Source organism: Galleria mellonella, unplaced genomic scaffold (genome assembly GCF_026898425.1).
Source record: "Galleria mellonella isolate WM207_F2 unplaced genomic scaffold, CSIRO_AGI_GalMel_v1 utg312, whole genome shotgun sequence".
Taxonomy (NCBI): Eukaryota; Metazoa; Arthropoda; class Insecta; order Lepidoptera; family Pyralidae; genus Galleria; species Galleria mellonella.
In genome coordinates, this window is record NW_026442074.1 from 5,968,111 (window position 1) to 5,994,060 (window position 25,950).

The 25,950-nt window shown below is 31.5% G+C and overlaps 1 protein-coding gene across 4 annotated transcripts in view; it reads right to left on the minus strand.

Moving 5' to 3' along the window:
• Positions 1 to 25,950, minus strand: part of LOC113515204 (small G protein signaling modulator 2-like) — a 67,576-nt gene that overhangs the window by 13,572 nt on the left and 28,054 nt on the right. The window contains exons 4-15 of one of the 4 annotated variants that reach the window (XM_052896062.1): positions 18,166 to 18,329; positions 7,477 to 7,696; positions 6,250 to 6,367; positions 5,425 to 5,531; positions 4,692 to 4,816; positions 3,909 to 3,968; positions 3,416 to 3,552; positions 2,418 to 2,515; positions 1,656 to 1,794; positions 1,012 to 1,202; positions 463 to 607; positions 28 to 187 (exon numbers count right to left, since the gene is read on the minus strand). In XM_052896062.1, the coding sequence (XP_052752022.1) occupies positions 28 to 187; positions 463 to 607; positions 1,012 to 1,202; positions 1,656 to 1,794; positions 2,418 to 2,515; positions 3,416 to 3,552; positions 3,909 to 3,968; positions 4,692 to 4,816; positions 5,425 to 5,531; positions 6,250 to 6,367; positions 7,477 to 7,696; positions 18,166 to 18,329 (1,664 nt within the window). Of the gene's footprint in view, positions 1 to 27; positions 188 to 462; positions 608 to 1,011; positions 1,203 to 1,655; positions 1,795 to 2,417; positions 2,516 to 3,415; positions 3,553 to 3,908; positions 4,026 to 4,691; positions 4,817 to 5,424; positions 5,532 to 6,249; positions 6,368 to 7,476; positions 7,697 to 18,165; positions 18,330 to 25,950 lie in introns of all 4 variants that reach the window. The other 3 variants (XM_052896060.1, XM_052896061.1, XM_052896063.1) reach the window with 3 other exon arrangements.

Genomic DNA, 25,950 nt, shown 5'->3' on the forward strand with positions numbered 1-25,950 from the left:
TACTAAGAATAAATAAATAATATTTACTCGTAATATCCCAGCAAATAAGGCCATACTTCACGCCTTATCTCATGTTGTACTCCGTGGTAGTATACTTGTCGATACACTTCCTCTTTGTCGCTTATAACGCCTTTGTTATCCATCATTGTCCGCCATAGTTCTTCTGTTAATCCCGACTCCGTGCCTTCTGCAATTTTGACGACAAAAAATGTGAAGATATTAAGAAAAGTTGACAGAATTTAATTGTTTACAATTTGATATAATTGCTCTGTGGATTCTATTCTTATCAGATAATTTAAATTAATGGTTATATGATATCAAAGAGTTATTAATTTTGATCACCCGATGATTATAATATATATATTAGATACCGAGGATAATATTAAAATTAAAACTTTAATTTCTTATATTTAATATACTTAAGAGAGAAGATTGAGTTATATATAAAATACAATAACTAACCTCTAGGAACAATATTAGGATGTACTAGACCACTTAGATGCGTTCGAACCGTTGACAAATGTCGGCAGTACGCAAGCCAGCCATAAAACGCTCGCGAAATTATCTGACGACGCATCGTGCTACAAACCAACTCAATCGACGCTGGCTGAAAATCCAATACAAAACTCTCAAATATTTTTATAAATATTAGGTACTGTTACTGTCATACAAAAATACAATTGAATTTAGAACGTCTCCCTTTTGGTGAAAATAATTCTATTCTAGGCTTGCAGATGCCTCTGATTCTGGAATAATAATTGTGAGTACAATAACTTAGAGGTACTTCTTTAATGTACTACACAGAGGGCAGTAGCATCGATGAAGGGTGACCATTGAAGCCGGCCGACAGCGGACAGTTCAAGAACATTATAGACGAGTCAGATAATGTGATGGAAATGGAGACGAGCGTAATATATACACAAAAAATACTGTCGAATTGATAACATCCATCTTTTTATAATTGAAAATTATTTTGATTATATAATTACAGTTGTTATTATTATAACTTACAGGTACCTCTTCAGTATACTGTACAGAGGGCGGTAGTATCTGCGGAGGGTGTCCATTAAAGCCGGCCGACGGCGGGCAGTCCACGGACATTGTGGACGAGTCGGATGACGTGGTGGAAGTGGAGGCGAGCGGCCGGCGCGGAGTACGCGGCGGTGAATGCACTGCGCGCTCCAGGAGAGAACGTCGCATGGCTAGTGGTAGATATATAAAACCATAAATGTCATTAAAATTTCAAAAATCATTGTTTATTTCTATTTTAATATATAAAAATCCTGTGTAACGGTGTTCATTCATGTTAATCTCCAAAATTCTCCAATCGATTTTGATAATTGTTATCTCACAAGCAAAAATAAATCCAGTAGGCATTACTTATTAGCTACGCTTTTACATGATAGCTACACCCAGTGAAGCCAAATCAAATTTCCACTTGTTATATTTTAAATTATTAGACAGCTGTATCCAATGTATGGTACATCTATGCATCAAACATTCGACCTGCTATTTAAAAGTGATTGAGTAACAAACATCCAAATATTTTTACAAACTCCCATATTTATGTATAGCTAAGATTAGGGAATGGGGAAAAAATCTTAAAGAAGATATAACATAATGTAATGATAAATTCTTAAATGATATTTTCATACCTTCTCTATCGGTAATAGCGTTGTTCACTATACGGAACACATAATCTCCGGCTGCCTCCTCCCATTCAGCTTCCTCTGTCTCTCCACTCTCACAGAGACTCGGCATCGGACGCCTTCGAATTTTACCACGACCGAAAACCTAACATAAATATCAAATACATTTTACTTGACTGTTGAATGCTTTTATTGTCTCTTGTTGAATATGTAAAAAAGCTGACACACCTGGATGGAAACTAGTAATTATGCCCTTTAGAAATGAACACTATTAGAGACATTATAATATTTACTTTGACATCTACGGTAAGATGAAAAATATCATTGGACCTGGAGAAAAAAGAGACGTACCTTTGTTCCCATACCGTCTTTGATTTTTTAAATATTGTTTAATTTTTTTTTTTAGTTTGTAACATGACTCTATGGCTCACTACACATTTTGGGAAACTGTAAGTGAATAAATAAATAAAATTTACTCTACGGCCATGGTAAGTGCTCAGGTGATAAATACCAATTCTGGAAAAAAAAAGTAATGTGCCTTCTTTCCCATATTGCTTATGCTGACCAACTTAAATAATTTTCTTTAATCAAAACTAATGTAGCTATTTCTGGTAGTAATTATATTTACCCAAAAATCCTAGGTCATTTTCGACAATTCTTTGAAACTTCTTTCCGAAACCAGTATTACCACATATGATCACAGCTACATAAATTTACTCTCCAATTGATCCCAAAGCATTTAGTACGTTGATGTATATTGTAATTTACCTTGCCAGTTCCTCTTTGTGACCAAAGCGGAGGATCCAGTTGACCATGAGGTAGTAAACCAGTTTCTAGATTACTCAAGAACGATAATAAATGACCACCTGTAAGAAAGAAGCAAATTACAATCGAAAAATTCAAATGGAATGGCCACGAAAGCAATAGCTTAAAGATAGAAAAGGGTAGTGGTGCCTTGAAATGACAAGAAGGAGGGCAAATAATTCGGGTTGAGTTTGAAGTGTATTTCTTTATTATGATACTTATGATGGCAAGAAAACCGACATTCTCCCTATAGAAATGTACGAGTAGTTACTGATTATTGTGGCAACGTTTACGTCGCCTATAGATTTAAATGACACCATGGATATCACGGAATACACTATGATGCTAAAGATACCACTGATACGCTCATGCCATTTGTTTCGATTATTTCTTCATTTACAACAACTATAAATTAATGTTTCAATTCGTCGTGTAGTTCGAGCCATAGAATTGCCCACTCCTTCCTTTCCCATGGGTATCGTAAGAGGTAACTAAGGGAGCAATGGTCGAGGAATGGGCCGCAGCGTTCTTCTTAAAACGTCATAAAATCCTAATTGCGTTTGCCAATCGGCCTATCAAGCGTGGCAACCACTGGTAAAATCCCCTTATGGTCAGCAGTGGACAGTTGACGGCTGATATGATGATGATGATGAATGTTTCGATAATATTATAGATTAAATTTAATTAAAAATACATTAAATTATATACATTGATTATGCCATATACGAGTATTTGGTAATGTACGATATCTCATAGACTATGAAATGAATTTTATATGAATGGCGATAAGGTGTAGATTGATTAATTTTATTTCATGTGCATTGTAATCGTAATTCCCTAATTCAATAACGGGGTCACGTATTGATAGCAAAAATCCACCCGAATCTGATACATTGAATCAGAATGTTTTTAAATTGAAGTTACGTACAAATAAAAGTAAATTTATTCAAATTCATCCATACCTTTTGGAAACTGTATTGGTGGTCGTTGCACGCCATCTTGGCCAACAAGTATGAGTGCGTCGCTTGCTTGTGAACGATGGACATGTACGTACACCACCTCCCACACGCACACTTGCAGTGACATCGCCCAGTACACACTGTACACACAACATACATTATATTAGCATGTATTTTACTACCTTAGACAAGTAATTAACAAGAATTAAGCTTATTCTTCCCGAACTTATCCAAACTTAAAGTATATTCATTTTTGCTTTAGTTATGTTAAAGCTATGCCCATAGTAGATAGAGTGCCTTCACAGTATTATAAATTTTATCCTGGTGTGTGTTTTTCAATGTAATTATGGACTGCACTTAAGTAGATAAGTATTTGATAAAAACTGGACTTGCCCTCGGCTGTCTAAATTAGGATCATATTACGATACTCAGTCTGGTATTTTTAAAAATTGGAACATTTATATATATTATCGTATAAGATATACTTTGTACTTACCAGTCGATACAAAGCGGCCCAGAACAAACTCTCCTGTACACGGTGCAAACGGGAGCTAGGCTGCACAGAATACACGTGTTTTGACACGCAGACGCATGCACTAGGTGACAGCGGTAGCTACACATATCACAAAATCAGCACTACTGCTACACAAAGGACGAAATAGCGTTGCTATTATAAGGCAAATTATTTAAAGAAGCACACGACATTGGTAATAAAAAAAAATTGTGCATAAAATATAACAGGAATTAATTTCGTGAAAAAAAAAATGTATGTACTAAAATTGGTACAGTGCAATGATTAAAGAAACTAAACCTTGCAATAACTTACAATATGCCACTAATAAGATACTGCAACAAATAATTAAAACACAGGGCACATGTATCTAAATAATTCATAATAATAATACTGTGCAGTGAAAATATTTTTTTCTACTAAAATTAGGTGAAAACATATAGAAATAAGAATCAGTATTCATCAACAGTACGGCACATCGAGACAAGAAATACAGAGGCAGTGTATATGCAGAGGTAAGTCTTAGTTTTAAGGATCAATACTTGGATGTGGGAAGTAGCTAGCATTAAAATATACACATTTAACAAAATAATATAATAATATAAGTACTAATAATAATGCAAGTACTAAGCAGAATCATACATTGAAGCATGTAATCTAAAACATGGATACAATATAAATAAAGAAAAATATAAATAAAGACCTTACGTACGTCACACATAGCTGATTCTAAAAACTAGTTAAAATAAATCGTTTAAGTATAGGTACCTTTTGTCAATTCCTTCACTTTCAGCATATCCATTCATAAGCTGATTAGGTGTCCACTTGATCACTAGACCAGCAGCCGTCTGGTGCAAGCTCAGGTAGCCAGGCATCGGTTCTTCTGTGTCCTTCTAAAAAATCGTAAAATATATTTTATACAATAATATTTAATGTAAATTAATTTAATTTCAAAAACATTTTGTCTTTTATGATTTTATTACTTAAGCTCCAACGCCACGTAGAACTCGAGAAGAACTATTAATGAATAAAAAGAAAATTTGAAACCATGTTCTGTATATGTCTATTTATCTGACTAGCTTCCAAATTAGGTAGTCCAATGAGTACTTCTAATTCTTCTTAATTAAAATCGATTGATTCTGTTTGCTATTTCACAAGTTTAAGTTAAAATTTTAATATTAAGTTAATATTTAATGCTTAATAAATAAAATAATAAATTATTGTTAGGGAGGTAAACGAGCAGACGTAATACCTAATGGAAAGCTCCATGAACACCTGCAAAACGAGAGGAGTTGCTTGTGCATTGCCAGCCTTGTAAATTTTGTAGGTATGTTTTTTAAAAGCCTCATATTATATTGTAAGGAGAAAACTGAAGAAGGGAGCTTATTCGACAGCCCAAATGTACGAGATAAGAATGAGCGAGATATAGGGACAGTAGTAGTATGCACGCACCCAAAAAATTTAGGTAAATCCAGGTTACATTTTAGTATCAACTTCTTACCGGTTGTACTCGTACGTTGTTCTTCCCATACAGCAGCGTAGCTGTTGAATTCTGATGTAAACTTTCAACATAGTCTTTAGCAGTTGATCCACCCGTTTTTCCTGTACCTTTAAATGAAATAAATAAAAGAGATTCGATAAATTACTTTAAAAAGTAAATAGAATTTTTAATGTTCCAATTATATTTTCTTTTTCTATAATGTATAAACAAACTGATAGATCAAATTACAAAATATATCGGAAAGCGAATACAGTATCAGGAATTATTTGGAATGAAAGAGATGTTACAAATTGTATTATCAAATATTTATATAATTTATTATCTTAATTCCACCCATAAAATACAATTCACTTATAGAAATATATCTAAACTTATCAACTTAGTTTTATTTTTATTTTATTTTTAAACCAAAGGGAAACAGTACAGCAGTCATCTGCTCAGGTACCTCTGTCCCATCCATTTTTCTGCCGCGAAGCAGTTATATTTGCATGGCTGTGTTTCAGTTATGGCATGTGAAATTACAAAGTACAGAGACATAACACTTTAGTCCTTTAGAATGGCAACGAATGAAGGGTAACATAGGCGACATAGTATATTCTGTTATGCCTATAGATACAGTTACTACTTTCCATCAGGTGAGCCGTCAGCTTGTTTGCCAATTGTATATAAAAATTAAACTGTATCAATTATGTTTAGTCATAAAAATACACTTATTTAAATTTACTTAAATTAATCACTTATTTACATTATTTATTTAGTTTTTAATGGCAATAAAAAAGTAATAGTAGTAATAGTACATATTATTGTATACACAATGTAATGTACCTGTGTTCGTAGAGACACTGTCATCAGACGAAGCATTTAAACTCCTCCTGAAATTGAGGATCGGTCTTCGTACAGAAGGCGGAGTAGTTGTCCCGGCCGACATACGATGTCTCTGTACCTGTAGATATTTTATTCAATCGTCAAATATCAAAACTAATTCATCTGGAAACATTGTTTTGTATATAACTGACACCTATACGGTGTCAGTTATATACAAAACAATGTTTCTTATCGGTTACTCTCTCTCAAGTTAGAACAAAGAATACATTTACAAAATTCTATAAATTCGGAGTATTTCAATAATATCTAAGATTAATGTAAATGTGTTTTAGCATCTACAAGGGCATAACACCTTTGTCCTCAGGAATGGCAACGCATGGGGATATCATGGGCGAACAGTATACTCTGTTATGTTCACGGTACTGTTCATGTCTATAGGCAACGGTTATGACTTTCCATCAGTTGAACCGTCAGCTTGTTTATCATTCTAAGGGGCACAAAAAAAAATGAAATTTTTACGTATTGAGATATACCGCAGACATAAAGTAGTATAAAACTCAGATTTCAGTGATTATTAAAAAGCATCCTTTTTTCATGCTTAATGTGATTTTCCGTTAACGCAAAATAATTCACATTCATAAAATACGAGAGAATATTGGAAAAAGGACCACGAAACAGATGCACATATAATATGATAGTAAAAGATACCAGCGGAGATACAGACATAATAAGATATAGATTTATTATAACTGGTTCGGGAATGTGGAAATAATGTGAAACATAAGGTTGACGAGACGTATTATACAATGTTAAAGTAGATATATTCATAGCCGGACTCTTATATATGTATATATCTATATAGATACAAGGACAAACGTAAATTATAATGATCAGACAGACCGTATTCTATTTGATTAAGGAGTCTCCGGAACTAGCGTTCATGCATGAGCCGGGTTATGAAAGCGGATAAAGCAAAATATACCTATATTTAAAAATAATGATCTTTGAGACTCGGTTTCCTCTGTCTAAATATATAAATAGATATAGAATAAGACAAATCATATACAGAAGTCAAATGTCTCCGTCTATGTGCATAAAGATAATAATAAAACTTAATACCACGGAGCATGACAAGAACAGTAGTAAGTTCTCTCCGTATAAGGAGAGATCTCCGCTTAACTATGAGATATAAATTTATTGTTAACGTAAAGTAAAAAAAAAACTAACCAATTCGTCTGCTGGTGGATCCGTCCAGAAGCAAGAAGGCGCCTTAGCTTTTGAATACTCCAACGCACAAGGCCCGACAAGTAAGGAGCTGAGGATACTTCCATAGTCAGGATCAGCGACCAGCGCGTCTCGTTCATAGTACCGCGTAGCATTGTTCACCAAATGCTCGATTATCTTTGCTAGTTGCCGCTCGAATAGAGCTATACGGATCCATAGATATCTGAAATGAAGAAATAATAATAATTAAATAATGGGTACATCATCTTGGAATCTATTAAAATATCAGCGGTATTAACAGTAGGTTACGTGCTTACTGTTACAGACTTAATACTGAGATAACCTTTTAGTATTTTTTTTTATTATGTATCTGTAATTTTTATTCTTTTCATTGGTTTCTGTTTCATATTCAGTGCATGTTTTCTATTTGTCTATATACTACATAGGTACATAATTTTATAATTAGTTCTGTAAAAAGCAATTTCACTATATAGCTAAGTTTTTAATATAAATAATTTCCAATGTAGCTTTAAATGTAAAGACTAACACAGTTGTAACGTTAATCTTACGACTAATACTAATATAAATGTCCCTCAGAGAAGTATATTTTCTAATCATTCTTAAACTGAGATTGTTATTGTCCCTCTGCAACGATAAAGTAACAGAAAATCTCAAATTAAAAATAAATTCAATTATATCAAGCTTAGTTCCGTCTCACCATAAACGGGTCATAAACATGATACTGAGAGACTAAAGTCCGTAGTTTGCTACTGAAAAAGAGGCTTTATGGTTCAGATATTAAACTGTATATACCTACCTAAATATATTTTAGTTGACTTCTTATATTATACAATTTTGTCGTAAACTAAAACAATGTCGTGAAGAACAATCGTTTAGATGAAGATTTGCTGATAACTTCTTCGAACAAGAAACTAAAACAAGCTGACGGCCTACGTAATATAAAATGGAAAACGGTGCGTAGAACATTATAAAATATACTGTACCACCTACATCTCTTATAATTTGCCGCCCTTCAGCACCAAAATATACATATGGTATCCAAATATTGAATTGATATCTAAAAGAATAACGCGTACGTTATACTGCAAGAACAATTATGAGACCGTGATTATTATCTAAGCGAATATGCATATCTGTATGTCATAATTTTGCCCCAATATTTATATTATAGCATTTAAACATCTTTAAAATAAAGTACTTAAGAATTTCGTTTAAGAACATGAAATAACGTTTTCCGTAAGAAGTAGATAGACTGTCAAATAAATCTATTGTAGTAATTTGCGAGCAGACGGTTTACGTTCTCGTAATCATAACGGGGCCATAAAGATAAGGATTTATGAGTTACGTCATAAATTTTAATTTTAATTAATATTATATGTGACTGTAATTGTAACCTCGTGTATTGCGATATTTATTTTGTAGAAAAAACGTTGTATTATCCATACAAGGAAAAGCTTACTTTATACTTACGCTAGCAATCCAGCCCGGCTTCGCTGGAGTAGATAGAATTTTGTAAAATAATATATAGCCTATGTTATTCGCTGACAATGTAGTTTTTTGTATTATATATACGATTATATATATTTATTATATTATACGGCTAGTTTATACCTGCTACTCGGTTCTAGGAAATTTTGATTGGCCTTGATAAAATAGCCCATGTTCTGCTCCATGCCAAATACTACTATGCATCCCAAATTTCTAACAATCGATTGAATCGTTAAGAATCCAGAAGTAATAAAGAAATTCGCTTTCTAATTTATAAAATTAATAGCCAAAGGTAAAAACATATTATACTGTATTTTTAGTATAAAAGCTGATTTAATGACCAAATCTGCAAGTAAAATACAATTTATAACTAAAATGCAAAAACAGTACAGTCCGAAGATGGAATTGAAAAAAATAGGCAAGTACTGCACGCGACGAAATTAATTTAGACTTTTTTTTTTTAAGCAGAAACCTTTATATACACATATATAAATAAATTTTAAAAGCTGTCCCTTGCTACTCAAACGCATTACTTGAGATCGAGTGGACTGATTTGGAATCTTGAATATTCGTAATAGCATAGAATAGATTTAATAACAATAATTACCTACCTATAAATTAGATTAAACATTTGAAAGGAAAAATAAATTAACAAAGAAATACATAAATTAATAAAGAAGAAAGACGTCTGTTAAACTTATTAGTAAGTAATATACAGAAAAGCTTGGAGTTAGTAATACATATGCTGTAAAAATCGAATTTTGATAAATTTTATGATTTACCTACATAAGTTGGTAAATATAATTTAATATAGATAATTATTAAACACAGATGTGTAGATTACTAATAGTATTAATGTCAACTTTCCATAAACGAAACGTTTGGCAATGACATTGGTACCAAACCGAAATGTTGATCAGAGTAGTAATGCAATTACAGTCTTAAACGACGCTCACTTTATTTAATCTATATACTGATGTTTCTAAAAATTTTCAGCTTACATTAACAAGTACCTATCAAAGCGAGCTTTGGTGTGAATTTTATACTACCATTCCAATTTTTATGGTCTGCTAGTTAAACCTATCCCCTAAACACATGTTGACGGTACACTTTTTATTGTACGGAGAGAATTGAAACGAGTCACTGTATATTTATACCCCATTAAATGTATTCGGGACACGTAAAAGTGTGATTTGGAAGGGAAATGGCAAAGTAATACGTTTCGCAAATTGTTGTGTGCGCACTTTTAATATATTTATCTAAAAATAAGTTATATATATTTCATTGTACTGCTTGTATCGTCGGTGTATGAATTACAACAAATAGTGACTGTAATGAATGAAGCGTATGCAATAAAAGGAATAAAAATATATGCGAAGAAGACCAAGATAATGGTTATTTAGAGAAATTAAAGTTTAACGGTATGCCAGATAATGATAGAAGATGAAACAGTGGACCAAGTGAGTGAGTGTTTATATTTGGGTTCATTGTCTACGAGGGATGGAAAGTGTGAGAGAGATATTGAAAGGAGAGCGAAAACGGGAAACAGTGTTAACGGTGCACTGCTCTCAATTATGGCAAGCAAAAATGTAACGAGCAAAGCTCGCCAGGGAGTACTGACACCAACACTCGTGTATGGAAAGGAATCGTGAATATGGCAGAAGGAGCATAAAAGTAAGATAAATGGTGTAGAAATGAAAGCTCTGAGAAGTATGTGTGGTATTACATTAAAAGATAGTGTAAGAAACAATGTGTTTAGAGAGAAGTATGGACTAAAAGACGATATAATGACAAAAATCGAAAAGGAATGTTGCGTTGGTTTGATCTTTTGAAGAAAATGGATGAAAGAAGGATTATGATGGAAATTTATCAAGCAAGAATAAATGGAGATGTCGGTGAGAGGCCGCCCTAGACGGACGTATGTCGATCAAATAGGCGACGTGCTGAAGAAGGGCCAAATTAAAAGTACTCGTAAACGTCGAGCGTGTATGAAAAGTTTGATGAATGTGGAAGAATCGAAAGAGGTTTGTTTGAATCGAAGCATTTGGCATTCCATTGTTTCTGCTACCCTAATGGGAGACAGGCGTGACAAATATGTATGTATGTATATTTCATTGTCTCTTATATATATATTGGAATACAGACCATAAACCTGTAAGATCAGGTGACTACCTATCTAACTATAAGTCACTACATTTTTTTAAATATAATAATACAAATAGTCAAATAATATTATTATATTGAATAGGTACAATATTACTAATTTATTATTACTTAAAAGTTATCTAGATTAGATTACAATTCTTTTTTTAATCTTAATTAGTTATATAAGATTAAACATTACGCCGAGTTACTCAGTAAGTATTAAAAGATACCGTTATACAAGCGGATGTAACTGTACCATTAAACCCTAAAAAATCAATACTCTATTTATACGATTAACTTCGAATTTCCCAATCACCCTCAAGCAGCAAACGATGCATAATGACGAAGGTGCTGATTTAATTTACTAAAGTACCTTAACATTTAAAAGATTAAACAGAATTTCAATATTCTAACAACCTTCACAAATTCAACGTTGTAATAGACTAAGACTACATAAAAGCAATTTATAAGAGGAAATCAAATTATTATCATAATAAAAAATTATAATTCCTAATGAAAAATTTGCGTTTAGATATTTTATATTATGCCTATTAATTAAGTAGAAAGTTACATTTCAATATAATAGATAATTACATTTCAACATTCAAACATTTCACTGAGCATATTAATGGCGATCTAGTGATCTTTAGGTAGGTCTTTATTAACATTATCTATCAATTGATGGTGTTCATACACTCCATGGCACTCTTCATACATTGCTATTTCTTAAGACTAAGGTGTTATGCCACTTGTAATCTGATTGCTAAGTCCTACCCCTCAAACCAAAGCCCAATCATGCAAACATCGTTACTTCATGGTAAAAACACAGAGAGGTACCTACGCAGTTAAAATTTAAAGATTCTTTAAAAAATATTTTCTGTAATTCTGCAATATGCTTATAATAGCTTACCTTAATTATGATCTTGATATTTAAAGATATTAAGAATTTAAATTAAAATCTCATCCCTGTAATCCCGTGATATGCTTATGACAGCTTATCTTATTTATGACCTTTAAGAGTGAAATATAGTTTACTCTTGATGAAAAATTAAAAATAATCTAAGATAAAAGTGTTACAGTTTTGCTATATGTTCTCCTTTAACCTGTTGTCTGTAAGAAGTTTACTCTAGCGACAAGAGCGTTTTTGTACCTTTAAGTATATATTTAAATCTGTACTTAATGTTACTGTATTTCACTTGAATTGTTTATATATCATCGTTTATTTTTATGTTTCTGGTGCAATTAATTAACTCTTAATAAATATATATAATAAATAAATAAATAGTTTTATAATTCTACAATATTCGTTGTTTGAAAAAAAAATAACAACTAAAATATATATCTAGAAAATATACAATAAACTCGTTTAAAAAATAAAAATAATAAATTTCGCATTCTTTCTAAGCATATAAATACCAATAGCAATATTAAAATATTGTAAATAACAAATAAATCGCTTATCCAATAATCTAACCCAAGAATGCCGTTTGCTTATTTACTTACTGAAAACTCATCTCCCTTAACCTTCTTATATCAATACGAAAGTACAAAATCTTTGAAGTATTCTCAAATTTTCGATAGCGACCTTGACAAAGGATCTGTTAGCAAGCAAGCTTCCTGTAATCCCGGTACTCCGGTTGAATCTAATTTATCTGGAAATTCACGCCGAATGTAACATTTTTGATTAAAATACCTTTGAGTTTCTATCGTAGCTACCTATTTAGATCATATAGCAAAGTATACCTAAAGCCCTGTGCACACAATTCACAATTCTCGGCGTATATTTTGAAATAAATCTTCGGGCATTAATCTTCTGTCATTTTGACGGAAAGGACGACATAAGGAATCCTTTGTTCGTCATAGGAAAGCATTCATTATTCACAAAAGGACGATTTTGGCAATTTTTAACAACCAGCTTCTTTCCATTATTCAGCCACCAAGGAGGGGCGAGGACGACCTCTGCATGGTCTCGCTGGAAACCATCGTGGTTAATTCCTAGTGAACTTCAACATGATTGGTTGATTGACCTTATTTTATCTTCATCTATAATCAGTCACTGGTGACCTGCCAGTGTATACCGATAGCGTAGGCCGGGATTACCATTCCATCATTATTCATAAAATTCCCTTACTATACATTGGAAAACGTTCATTTCGATTTGTAAAATGTTACATAAAAATAGCTTTTACTCGACTCTTTTTGAGATAAGGTCACGTAGAGAGGTTTAACCCCTCTTAAGACTTTTACGTAAATATCGAATGACCCCTAATAGAACTGCATGTAAAGGCCTAGGCAGCCAACAGAAACTCTTTTTGTAAACAGTGTATTTACACAGGATGTATGTTTTGTAACACGACATTTTAGGGATTTTGTTATAAGCAGACTAAAATGTACCTACACCAAGAATTCTCGAACATAAAAATCTGACTGTATCCATATAGTTCTGGCTAGACGAGAGAAATTCAAAGTACTCGTATAAAGGAACGCATATTTGCGTACTAAATGCCGCTCGTCTGCATGCTTTCTAATATTATAAATATGAACATAAATCTGTTTATTTATATCTTACATCTTAGCGCTTTACGTTAATGACCTATCACTATGACTGAAATTTAGTACACACATACTATATAGGATGGACATAGGATACCTTTTTACCGCGATCACACGGACAAACTGTAGTAAAGGGGGGAAGGGATCGTTAGTAATGCGGGCTACCAGTCCCATTGCTAGCAAAATACCCTGTCAGGTCGACGTCCACGCGGTTCCCCCTGAAAACCATCGTGCTGAGTTCTAGGTGTATTCATCACGATGGGCTGACTGACCTGCTTTATTTATTATTCACCTATCATCATGGTGCTCCGCCAGCGTATACCGTTAGTGCAGGCGGGGTTACCATTCCATTAATCATGCATTAAAAAAAACTGTAGTAAAGGATCTATCTACTAAAACCATAAAAGATTCTGTCTTTAGCGAATAGAAAACAATTCCAAATCTAAAAGTAGTGAGTATCTACCTATTTACAAAAATACCCAGTTTCTTTAACAAACAACTGAAAGTACAAAGTATTATAAAGAACAAATCCTTTATAATATAAACTTTTGGTTTCGTGAACAATTTTATAATAAAAGTCAAAAATTGTTTTCATGTTTGACCTTTGATATCAGGAGAAAAGTTTCAGGATATTATATAGATATCCAAATTTTATAAATTGCTAATCGATTTTTTTTTTTATTATTATTTTCCTATAATTAAGTGAGTAAGAATAATGTCAGTGTATACGAATAGGTATATTTAGAAATACTAGAAATTTATTAACTCTGTTTCTGTTGAATGATGCGATAAATTCCTTGTTTACTAATTACTATGTAAAGTATTTTTTTTTATAAGTACGACACAAAATTTCAAAATAGCATTATATATATGTATAAATAAGTATCATAAAAGTTCTACGAAGAAAAAACTACAAACGAACATTCCATATGAACTTTTTTAATAAATTCGCGATTATTGTATTACATATAATACAATATCGCGAAATAATCGGCTAATACAATTTGGAACACGGGCAGGTTATATCCTAACTTAGCATATTGTATATTTTTATAATCCGATTCATGTGGGTGAAGCCACGGGATCTAGCATATAAGCTTTTAAGATTAAGACGCAGAGGTCAGTAAAATTAGGGTCCTATTTATAACTTAATCGCTCATGAGAGGCAGCAATTTGCCTTTAACGTTACACTCGTCCTTTATAATAATATTGAGCTTATATTCAAAATATGTATTATGATGAAATAGTAAGCTTATGTGATTATAACAAAATGTGTCATATGTCGTCAGATAGGTATAACAAAAAATTCTAAAATTTACCGTGTAGAAATATTTGTAGATAGGTTATTAATATGAATACGAATAATAGGACGTATGAAAATGGAAGAATGTAACATTTTTTTAGGTTACCATTAAAAATCAAATGCTATTATGAACTCAGAATGGACAGATAGTTTTCTTTTTAAATCGTTAGGACACCTACTTACCCACTAGTTCACTAAAAATGAGCAAATTAGTTTTTTATGGTCACAAAAACACCAATATTAACTAATCGAATGGCGGGAAAATAAAAAATATAAAATTTAAATTTGGAATAAAGTATATAAAGTAAAACGAATTCTTCACACTAGCCAATATTAAAAATTGATAATTTCATAGTAAAATCTAAGCTTACATGAATTAACTTCGCTCGTGTTCGTGTCTATATTTCTGTTAGCCGTGTAGGTCCCGGCATAGAATAGACCACCACTTCCTTTACCGTGGGTGTCGTAAAAGGCGACTAAGGGAGCTTATGGTCGAGGAATGAGCAGCAGCGTCCCTCTTAAAACACCACCAAAAGCCCAACTGCGGTTGCCAACTTGCCTACCAAGAGTGGAAACTACTGGCAAACCCCCATTATGGAGGAGGCTATGTTCAGCAGTGGACAGTTAATGACTGATCCAAAAAAAATGTAATTGTCCATAATTCATAACGACTTCAAAGAGCAAAAAATAATTTGTACTTACATATTTGTCCTCTATAAATCCAACGAAAAAGTTAATAAATTATAATTTAACTTTCAACTGCGCATTTGATACAAAGTAGATAACAAATTCTCAGGAATCCAAAACGCACCTAAAATTCCAAAGAATAACTGGAGCATTAAATTCTCTTCCAAAAAGTTTCGCTTAATTATAAGTTAGTAGGCACCCGACTGCCATTTAAGTGGCGTACAAGGGCAAATCGGAAGCTTGATTTAGCTTTATTATAAAAAGTTTATAATTTCAAACTTTTCTACACGCCTTGATAAATAAAAGATAACACAAAAATAAAATTGTAATATAATAAGTAAATAATAGTATTATATGTGTTATTTTAGAATTTTCAATTTATTTCGTCAACTGTTACTCTTAGAAAAGTTTAGTTCATATAACAACGATATAGTTAACATCTCTGAATACACACATCTGGAGTGGCCCTGTAAATAATTATTTAATTTTTAATATAATTGAAGGGTACCAAAGGTTTCCCAGGTAATCTGTAATCTTCGATAATATAGATGAAACATTCGAATAGGTTAAAATTTTGTTAGCTAGAAGGATTGTCAACTTGTTTACCATTCTAAGTTGCATAAATAAAAAGAAAAAGCAATCGTTGAACTAAGACTGCGCATTTAACTCGAAATGTTGATTTTATATTTAACACGAAAGCAATAAACGGGAAAGATATTACAAACGACCTCGTATCTAACATAAACGTGTATAAGTACCAACGCTGTCGCAGCTAGCATCCGTGGACAATTTAATTTTCCTAATAAATCTTCACAGCAAAATCCCGGGAAAAATAATTGCGCTCCGTCGTATACCGTAAATTCAGAGATAATCAGATTATAATATTAAACATAGAAAACGGAAGATTTGCTATCTTTAATTTACACGGTCACAAATTGCTATCTTTAATTTACACGGTCACAAAGATAAACTAAGTTACTTGTTGATTGAGAACATTATGTTTCGTGATTCTTTTACGCCTATAACTATAAAAAATTCTTCAACTTTACAATTTTTTATTCATATTTTTTAGTCTATGTCGACTAATAAGATGAAATAAAAATTCTTGATATCAGAGAGTACAAGATTTAGTTAAATTTAAACTTTCGCGTTGTTTACATATGTTTTAAATACACAATCGGGACTTAGCACGATGTGAAAGCTTTTACAGGTAAATAGTACCTACATACAGAACTGTCCTGTCGTGGTCACGACGCGGTGCAATCCACGTCGAAACGTCGGCAATAAAGAAGCAAGTATGTAGGTACTATTTACCTGTAAAAGCTTTTACATCGCGTTAAGTCTCGATTGTGTATTTAAAATATAATACAGGATTTGTACGATTAATAAGGTTAATAACCGGATAAATGGTTAGTAAGGTAAGTCCAACTATAAGATTGGATGGAGACATAGAGCCCTTGATTCTGTTATTTTACGAGTATTGTAAAATAACAGATTCATTCTAATGTGAAAACTTTAAAAGTTAAATTTAGACTAGAGTCTATATGGCAGCAGTTCTTACAAAAGTATTACTAAGCTGCATTTGTTTGTTACTTCTTCTTACTTACTATTAAGTTTGATAACATATAGATAAAGCATCGAGTATCAAAAACGTGTCAAAATTTGTCTTTTAGCTAACTAATTTGTTTTTTTTTTAAATGAAAATAAAATGCATCTTTTTTCAGTGTCGCAAATAATTGCTTTAAAAATTACCCAGATCAGATCGATTTTTTTAAATTAAACTATGAACTACTTTTTCTAATGAAATACAAACTTAATAACATACATATGTGTGTCTTGTTTATGAATAAATAAATTAAAATAGCAATAAATAATATACGGGCCATTTTCAATGATTTAAAAACGAAAAAATATTTTATGTCTGTACACAGATATAAATCAAAGTATTCAGTAAAGATAAGCATCATTACGCACCATTATGCACGATTTATCTTGTTCTTTCAAATATATACGAAAGAATTTTCTATCGTTTTTATTTTTCAGTTTAACCTTACAAATTTCTTAAAAAAATATTTAGTATTAACGATACATACGAGTACTAGTAACCTAATTTGCGGATTCTTGGAAAAAAAAATTACCTGTTCCTGATAAAACATTTATATGGAAACACTCTACCTACATAATCTAAGGATAAAGACATATAAACGAAGTCTCAAATCCAAGCTATAAATATCGTAATAATATATCGTATAAAAAAGTATTTGAATATATACAAATGGTCAATATGTAACACACACATTAATAACAATTTAACTTAAATAACTTATAAATAACAATTTAATAAATAGCAATTTAGTTAGAAAATATTAGGCGAGAAGTCTAAGAAGAGTCCTATGAGAAAACTGTTATAAATAAAAATAATTAAATCATGTAAATTGATGAATTTAATATAAAAAAATTTAATTTATTAGTTTATTTCTCGTTTTCCGTCTTACTTGGACTGTGGAGGTGATTGTGAAAGTAGAGATCCAGACCCTCTTTTGCTAAGAGGCGGTCGTGGTGCCGAGGGTCGCCTCTCTACGCCTGATGCGGAACGCGTCGCTGGTGCTCCTTCAGCAGCCAAGACCCGTGCCGAAACCAACGCTGCTTCTGGACAATGCTGGAAACATATTTCACAATTAATCTTTGTTAATTTTTTTGTGAATGTGAGAGAGAGTGTTTATACAGAATGTGCATATACAAAGGACGGCCTTATCTAATTCTTCTACTTTTATCTATTGAGAATATCGAACCAGCAGTCGGTCTATTATATTACGAGTATTATATGTATTATATCATAATTTTACCACAAACTTTATACAAAAGTGATACGCTTGTATATAGTAATAAAATAACACGATATAGTGGCATAATATCAAAATTTGTTATGTAAAGAAATACCTATATATAGGTAAGATCAAATTATTTATTTATTGTATAGGTGGATTATGACTAACCTGAATAGTAACTAATAAAATTAAGGGTAATATTCTTAATAGTACATGTCTACATTTGAAAATAAAGTGAAAGTACCAACTGTTGGATTACTTTCGCCACTAAATTTGAATATTTATGAAATAGTATTAAAATTAAAATAACCATTTAGGTAAACAGGCATCTTATAAATGAAATTATATAATCGTAATGTAGAAATATCTGCAAAATTCAAATAACCAAATAAATTATCTACTTAAAATTTGAATTGAAATCATTCACTTGTATTTAGATATTGAACAAAATTATTTGCTGTCACTTTGAGAATACATTACGTTTTTACATATTTAATGGAATTTAGCCAACACACGAGTGTATTTTTGAATATGAATATAGTCTGAAAAATAGTAAGATTTCAAGCTTAAGATAACAAAAAAGACTTATCTGTAAAGACAGCAAATAAACTTAAGTGGGATTTATGGGTTAATATGAAATAGACAGTTTGTAACATAACATTGTTAGAAGAAAGTTTTATTTACAATAAACTATCAAGGGACGAAAAAGGTCTACGGCTTTTCATATCATAAACGGGGAAGAAAAAATGGTTACACTGACTTTTCCGTATCCATAGCTACGAGAAAATATCTTAGAAAATACTTTTACATTTCTATAGAGGTGTTTGTATTACAGATCGCTTAGTTCGTTAGTTGAACTCTCTCAATAGGTACAGATCTATGTAAGTAGTAATGTCTAATGTAACTATATATACTCGTAACTACATAGCTAATCCAACAAACGTCATTCCATTAAAAGCAAAGACATCAGTATTTTAATTAGTAGCTAGGAATAGTTTACATGAGAAAAAGTTTTCTTATTTAGAGATAATAAATATTTTGTGAGTATTTTTTTCATTTTAAATAATTGAAACAAAAATCAGTAGAATTAGTTCAGCCGTTCTCGAATTTCTCGAATAATGTGATTAGCAACACATTTAGCGAATAACTTTTATTTATACAGAGAAATTATAAAATCGTCACCAGAGGGAGACTTTGTAAAAAAGTCGATTGCTTGGGTACCTCTGTCCTATTCGTGTTTCTACCGTGAAACAGTTGTGTCTGCATGGCTGTGTTTCGGCTTGAAGGGTGGGATATGGCGTGAATTTACTGGGTACAGAGGAATAACACCTGCGTGTGTAGAATTTTTGTCTTCACAGCAATCCTACACACATGCTTTTGCTTATCCCTCGATAAGCAGTCACAGTATCAGCCATTTTGATTATTAATGTTTGTTTGAAATGTTATCGTTATATACATTGATGATCTGAATGTTGACACCCGTCATCCAAAATTTAGTAATTAACCAGCTATTTTTAATAGATTATTTGAACTTAAAAACTATTCCGATTACATATGTTTCATATTAATTAAGCGTACTTACTACACGATTTTATCGTGTAATTTTACTACCATGGGGCGCATGTCAAAACGATATCGCAGACATGCATGGAAATTTAAAAGTATCTCCTTATTTTGCTCTCTCAATAAATCATAGCAATTAATGATAAATATTTAGAATGTGAACTTAACATTTCTTATCACATCATAATCTTCAAAAGCTCATTTTGAAATATAAATTTAATTTAATCAAATTTCAAAGGTAAAAATGAATCTTATTATATACATCTATTTTTCTAAAATGTACATACTCATACATACGTGTAAGATCAAATTCAATTCTTGTATGCGTATAATAGGATAACATAGTGTGACAGTGATAAAGGTCGAAATATCCTTGAAATATTCACAAAAAAGTATCTGATACAGGCGGTACAATAAAGCTGATCTCAATATTAATCTCACTACATATGCCTGTGGCATACATCTCTGTCCCATTCGTGTTTCAACCGTGAAGCAGTTGTGTTTGCATGGCTGTGTTTCGGTTTGAAGGGTGGGATATGGCGTGAATTTACTGGGTACAGAGGAATAACACCTGAGTCCTCAGGAATGGCAACGCATGGGGGTATCATGGGCGAAACAGTATACTCTGTTATGTCCATGGTACTGCTCATGTCTATAGGCGACGGTTACCACTTTCCATCAGGTGGGCCGTCAGCTTGTTTGCCATTCTAAGTTTTATAAAAAAAAAAAAAAAAAAAAAAAAAAAAAAAAAAAAAAAAAAAAAAAAAAAAAAAAAATAATTCCAAACCAAATCAGTAATCCTATTATCTTTAAATATTATAGAACGAAATCACTGTGCGCGTCCGTTTTTCCATTTATTTCTCTTAAAACACACATTTATTTAATAGATTTAATATTAATTTCACTATCAATTAGACTATTTTTTTTACAAAAGATATGTGTGTACTCTAATTTAATTTATGTATAAGTAAATAACTGTTCCTATTCAAAACTGGGGCTGCAAATTTTTGTATTTATGATACTAACTGATTTATTAATTAATATTATAAATTCAAAAATTTTAAAATAATTATTGGATTATTAGAAATCTGTAACTCGACCACGTTTTTATAGTTGAATACAAAAAAATAATAAAATATATAAATATAAATGATAATAAAATAAAAACGCTAACAACTAAAGTAATCTCTACTTATATCTTGATAAAAAAATATATATATTTTTCATTAAAAAGATCTCTAAAAGAATTTAGCTTTAGAAGCTTCAGCATTAACGAAATATAAAAACAGCCGAATTAAAGTCGACTGAATAAAAAAATAACGTAAAAGTTTAGTGTAAAGGTTATTTTATACTCACATATCATACATTAGGTAGTAATATATTATTAAACCAGTTTCATATTAAATATCAACTTGCCAACGAAATTTCAATGTTCATTTTACTTATCAGTAATACCTACGATTCTATTTCTGACTGAGTGCTTATGAATTTATACATTTCACGTATTCATTGTTAAACATAAGCCTCTCTTATGAACATGATCATTAAAATTGTATATATTATTCGTTTGTAAATATAAAAAATATTATCATATATTAATTATACCAATTATATGAAAAAGATCATTTAACGTTTGATGGTCAAACTCTAAGCTATTGTCATCGTTAACAATCGTTGCCTATTATTATTGTCATCCTAAAAACAGTAACTAACTTAATGGCTAGAAAATTCAAATAGTGAACTACAAAAACTAACTATTCTTTACCAATCGAGAAAAATGAGGCAAGAGAAATTTCATTTCCGAGAATAAATTCAAGATACTGATATTACTTAATAACACCTGAGTCTTTAGGAATGGCAACGCAAGGGTGCATCATGGGCGGAACAGTATTCTTTGTCATATCTATAGGCGACGGTTACCACTTTCCATAAGGTGTGCCGTCAGTTTGTTTGCCATTCTAAGTTGTATAAAAATCGAATTTGATATAAGAATAATGATTAAGTACTATGCTAATTCAATATTCTTTTTATAAATTGAGGCCTAGGCAGAGTTGTACTTACAATTAGAAATTGCCAGAAATTTTCAGATCGACTTAAAGGACCTAATATAATTTAGTACAATCCTACTTTTAGTGAGATGTAATGTATGTTAAGTTTTATTGAAATCCGGGATAGATTTCAATAAAATCTAGCAAGTACTTTAACTTTCTAACAGTCTTTATAATTTGATGCACGAGCTGACTTTTACTGGTAAGCTGATTAGTACATGCCTACATTGCCAGAAAAGCTTAGTTCGTGCAAAAGTCATGATACAAATTAGCACAATAGCACCAAGAAATGGAGAACGTAATAAAAGCAAAGTCCCTGTCCTGTACACGTCCAAAATGTGGAGCGACGTAATAAAAATGTACGGACGGACTGAGTTTGACGTTCAATGATGTAGGCACATTTTTTTCTCGCCGAGTTGATGTTCGGCGCTATGTTGTGGCCCTATTCGCTCTAATGGCTCTCATCTGGGTAAAAGCAGCGCGACTGGCCCATTAATCCTTTATTGTTCTTACAACCACGCACGACACTTTGCCACCGTATCGAGACATTCACATAACATTGCCCTAATTTATTTATTTACCTATTTATTCATAACGCTTAGTGGCATCCTCTTCTAGTTAATTAGCTAAGTAGATAAAAGAGGTCGTAATTATATAGAGTGAAATGAATACCATTAGCATCTCCTTAAAGGAATGCTCTGTATAACTGAATAACTATGATATATTGATATAAAGAGGTAAGGTTTGTTTGTTTCTTTATTTTTAAAGGAAAAACTCAAAAACTATTTAACTGATCACTTATAGAGAGCAACATTTTTTTTATTTTTTTTTTTATTGGATGATAAGGGAGTGGTAACCCCGCCTGCGCTAATGGGATACGCTGGCGGGGCACCAGTGAAGGATGATCGATGAGGATGAAAACAGGCCAGTTAGCCCATCATGATGAATTCATCAGGAATTAATCATAATAGTTTCCAGGGGGAACCGCAAGAAGGTCGACCTGGTTGGATATATTGCTAGCAATGGGATTCTTAGTCTCCATTACTAACAATCCCTTTTCCCCCCAGAGCGCAACATTATCAGCAAGTAACATAGGCTATTTATTATTAAAAAAAACACTAGAGATCCTTACGAAAATTACATTAATGCAATCCAAAGTATTAGAAATTTGCTTATTAAACTAACATAAAATACTAATATATCTTTCTGTCTATATTTATCCTGTGAAGCCCGGGCAGATCGTTAATTTTTCATAAGATGACAAAAACGCTGAACGCGCTGTATTTTTCAATCCATGCTTCTTTGGAAAAAATTTCGACAATTTCCTCGAAAGTACGATAAAAGTATTCATTGGATTATCTCTCATTCATAATTATAGAGATTTTCAATAACTATTTATTGGAAACACAGTTGCAAATCATTCAATTTGTTTGCCAAGTTTTAAGCATTTTAAGTCAGTTGCGGGTCAAATATGTAAATCTGTTAATATCAGACATCTCTACTATTTGTACAAATACAAAGCCTCTATCATACACAGACTATTTAAAGAATAGTTATTATTTAGAAAAAAAACTGACCGATTTTGACATTTATATACTATTTTCATATGAAGCCAACATAAGATAAACCCTTTAGATCACAAAACATCATCAAACTCATTTCAAAATTGGAGAAAACATCACGTAATGTAGAAACAAAAATATATTGTAATATATACAGTGGAGAATAATAAACCTGTTTAATTTAAACTGGTTGAATAAAAAGGTATCGCAAAAAGAGAAATAGATAAAAGAAATTTCTTTACTTCAAACATTATACCAGACCGTAACTAATAACATTGGAAATTTCCATTCGACCGCCACATTGAAAGGATTCTCTACAAAGATCTATTAGGTAGATACAACAGAAAAAAAAAAACAAAATCTACATAATATAATTTGTTTCGGATTGCTTTGTAAAGTAAAATTAAATTTGTAGCCAGATTTAAAAAAGGGATTGTATTGTATTTTAACATCGTATCTTATTTTTACGTTTAATTAGCAGCATGAAAACTTAAATATGTATAAACTTCTTTTCAAGCAAAACTGCTTCACGACAGAAACACGAATGGGACAGAAGTACCCAAGTAGACGACTTTTGTACAGTCTCCCTCTGATAACTTATAAACAAACGATTGAATATCAAATAATATGGTAATGTGATTATAATATATAATGTAATATACATATTCGTATATGTTTTGTTATAAAATTAATTTTGTTCTACAAAAGTGGCGCATAACTGACGAAAGTCAGTCAACAAAAAACAGTCTGTTGAAGTCTCTTTTTTAAGCCAGTTGAAAACGATACAAATGGCGTAAATTAGTATAGATACTCGTAGGTACATAGAAGTCGCTATCTATCTAATGTGCGTGCGTGGCCTATTCGTCCTCTATTGTGGATGTTTTTCTATCAACAAGGTTGACATCTACGCCCACTAACTCTAGAACCAAACCCGTAACCTACATTGGAAATTTTCGCACGTATATCATAAGAATATTGCTGGTTAGTGGCAAATAAACGACATAAGACTTTTATACCAAAATGAGCTAAATTCTATTACTATATAGAATTAATAGTACCTAGACAGTACCCAATGTCAGGATACATGAAACACCACCTAGTTCCAAACTAAGCAAAACTTGTATTATGGATACTAAATAACTAATAGACATACTGAAATATTTTTTTATTAAGAAAACTATTAAACATTTTTTATACAACTTGGTCATGAAGATATTATTATCTTTTGTTGACAAAATCGATATCTAACCCAAACCACGTCCAAGTCAAACCACGAATACTCAAATAATAGATGTTCAGAAACAGAAATATTTAAAAATTTAACACATGGATTCTATAATCTTATAACGTAGATATGCACAGAATGAAAATTATTTTTGTGACGTAGATGAGCAAGCAAAAGTCTTACAAGATTTGTTTAGATACAAAGTCTCACGCAAGTGATGCTGCCTGCAATAGTAAGCATACATAATTTTAGATTGTGTTCCACAAATGAAAACCGACTTCAATTATGACAAAACTAGTTATAAACTAAAAAATAAACTACTGAACAAATTAAGATAGCATTTCTATAAGTATATCCTTTCAGATAAAAAAATATTTTTATACGGTTAACAGAATTAAGAAGTAACAAACAAAAAAACACAACCGAATTGAGAACATCCTTTTTTTTTAAAGTCGGTTGCTAATATATAGACAAATTGAGAAATTTCTACTAGCTACATAATGCGCAGTATGTTACATAAATTAATACAAACTGGCCACTTAAGGCAAGTTAATGTAACAAATTTGTTCGTGGCTTTTAGGCAAATGATTGGTTGGCATCACGTGTCATTATAAACAGAAGATGAAGTTAAACTCGTATCGATCACTTGGGACATAGAACCTTGTTTTACTATACAAAGCTGTTTTGTAAATAACAAGTATATTATAAACAAATTAAGTAGGTACGTTGTATTATTGTTACTTTGTACGTTGTGTTGAAAGTTAAAACCAGTTTTGGTTATAATGCGTTTTCTCTAGTTGAAACTAATTTGTACTAAATACCTTTATTGCAACTAGAAATTACGTATGATCAAAAATAAATATTAGTAAATAAATATTAATGATTTAAATGACCAAGGAATATCTAAAAAAAGGTTTTATTTTTTATTTTTAATCATTGCTCAATGAAATTTCTCTAAAACTATATAATTTAATAGTTTTAACAAGGAAGTAGACATAGTCATTTAGTAAAAACTACCTAATTTTAATTGACTACCTATTTTTTAATGGAAAAA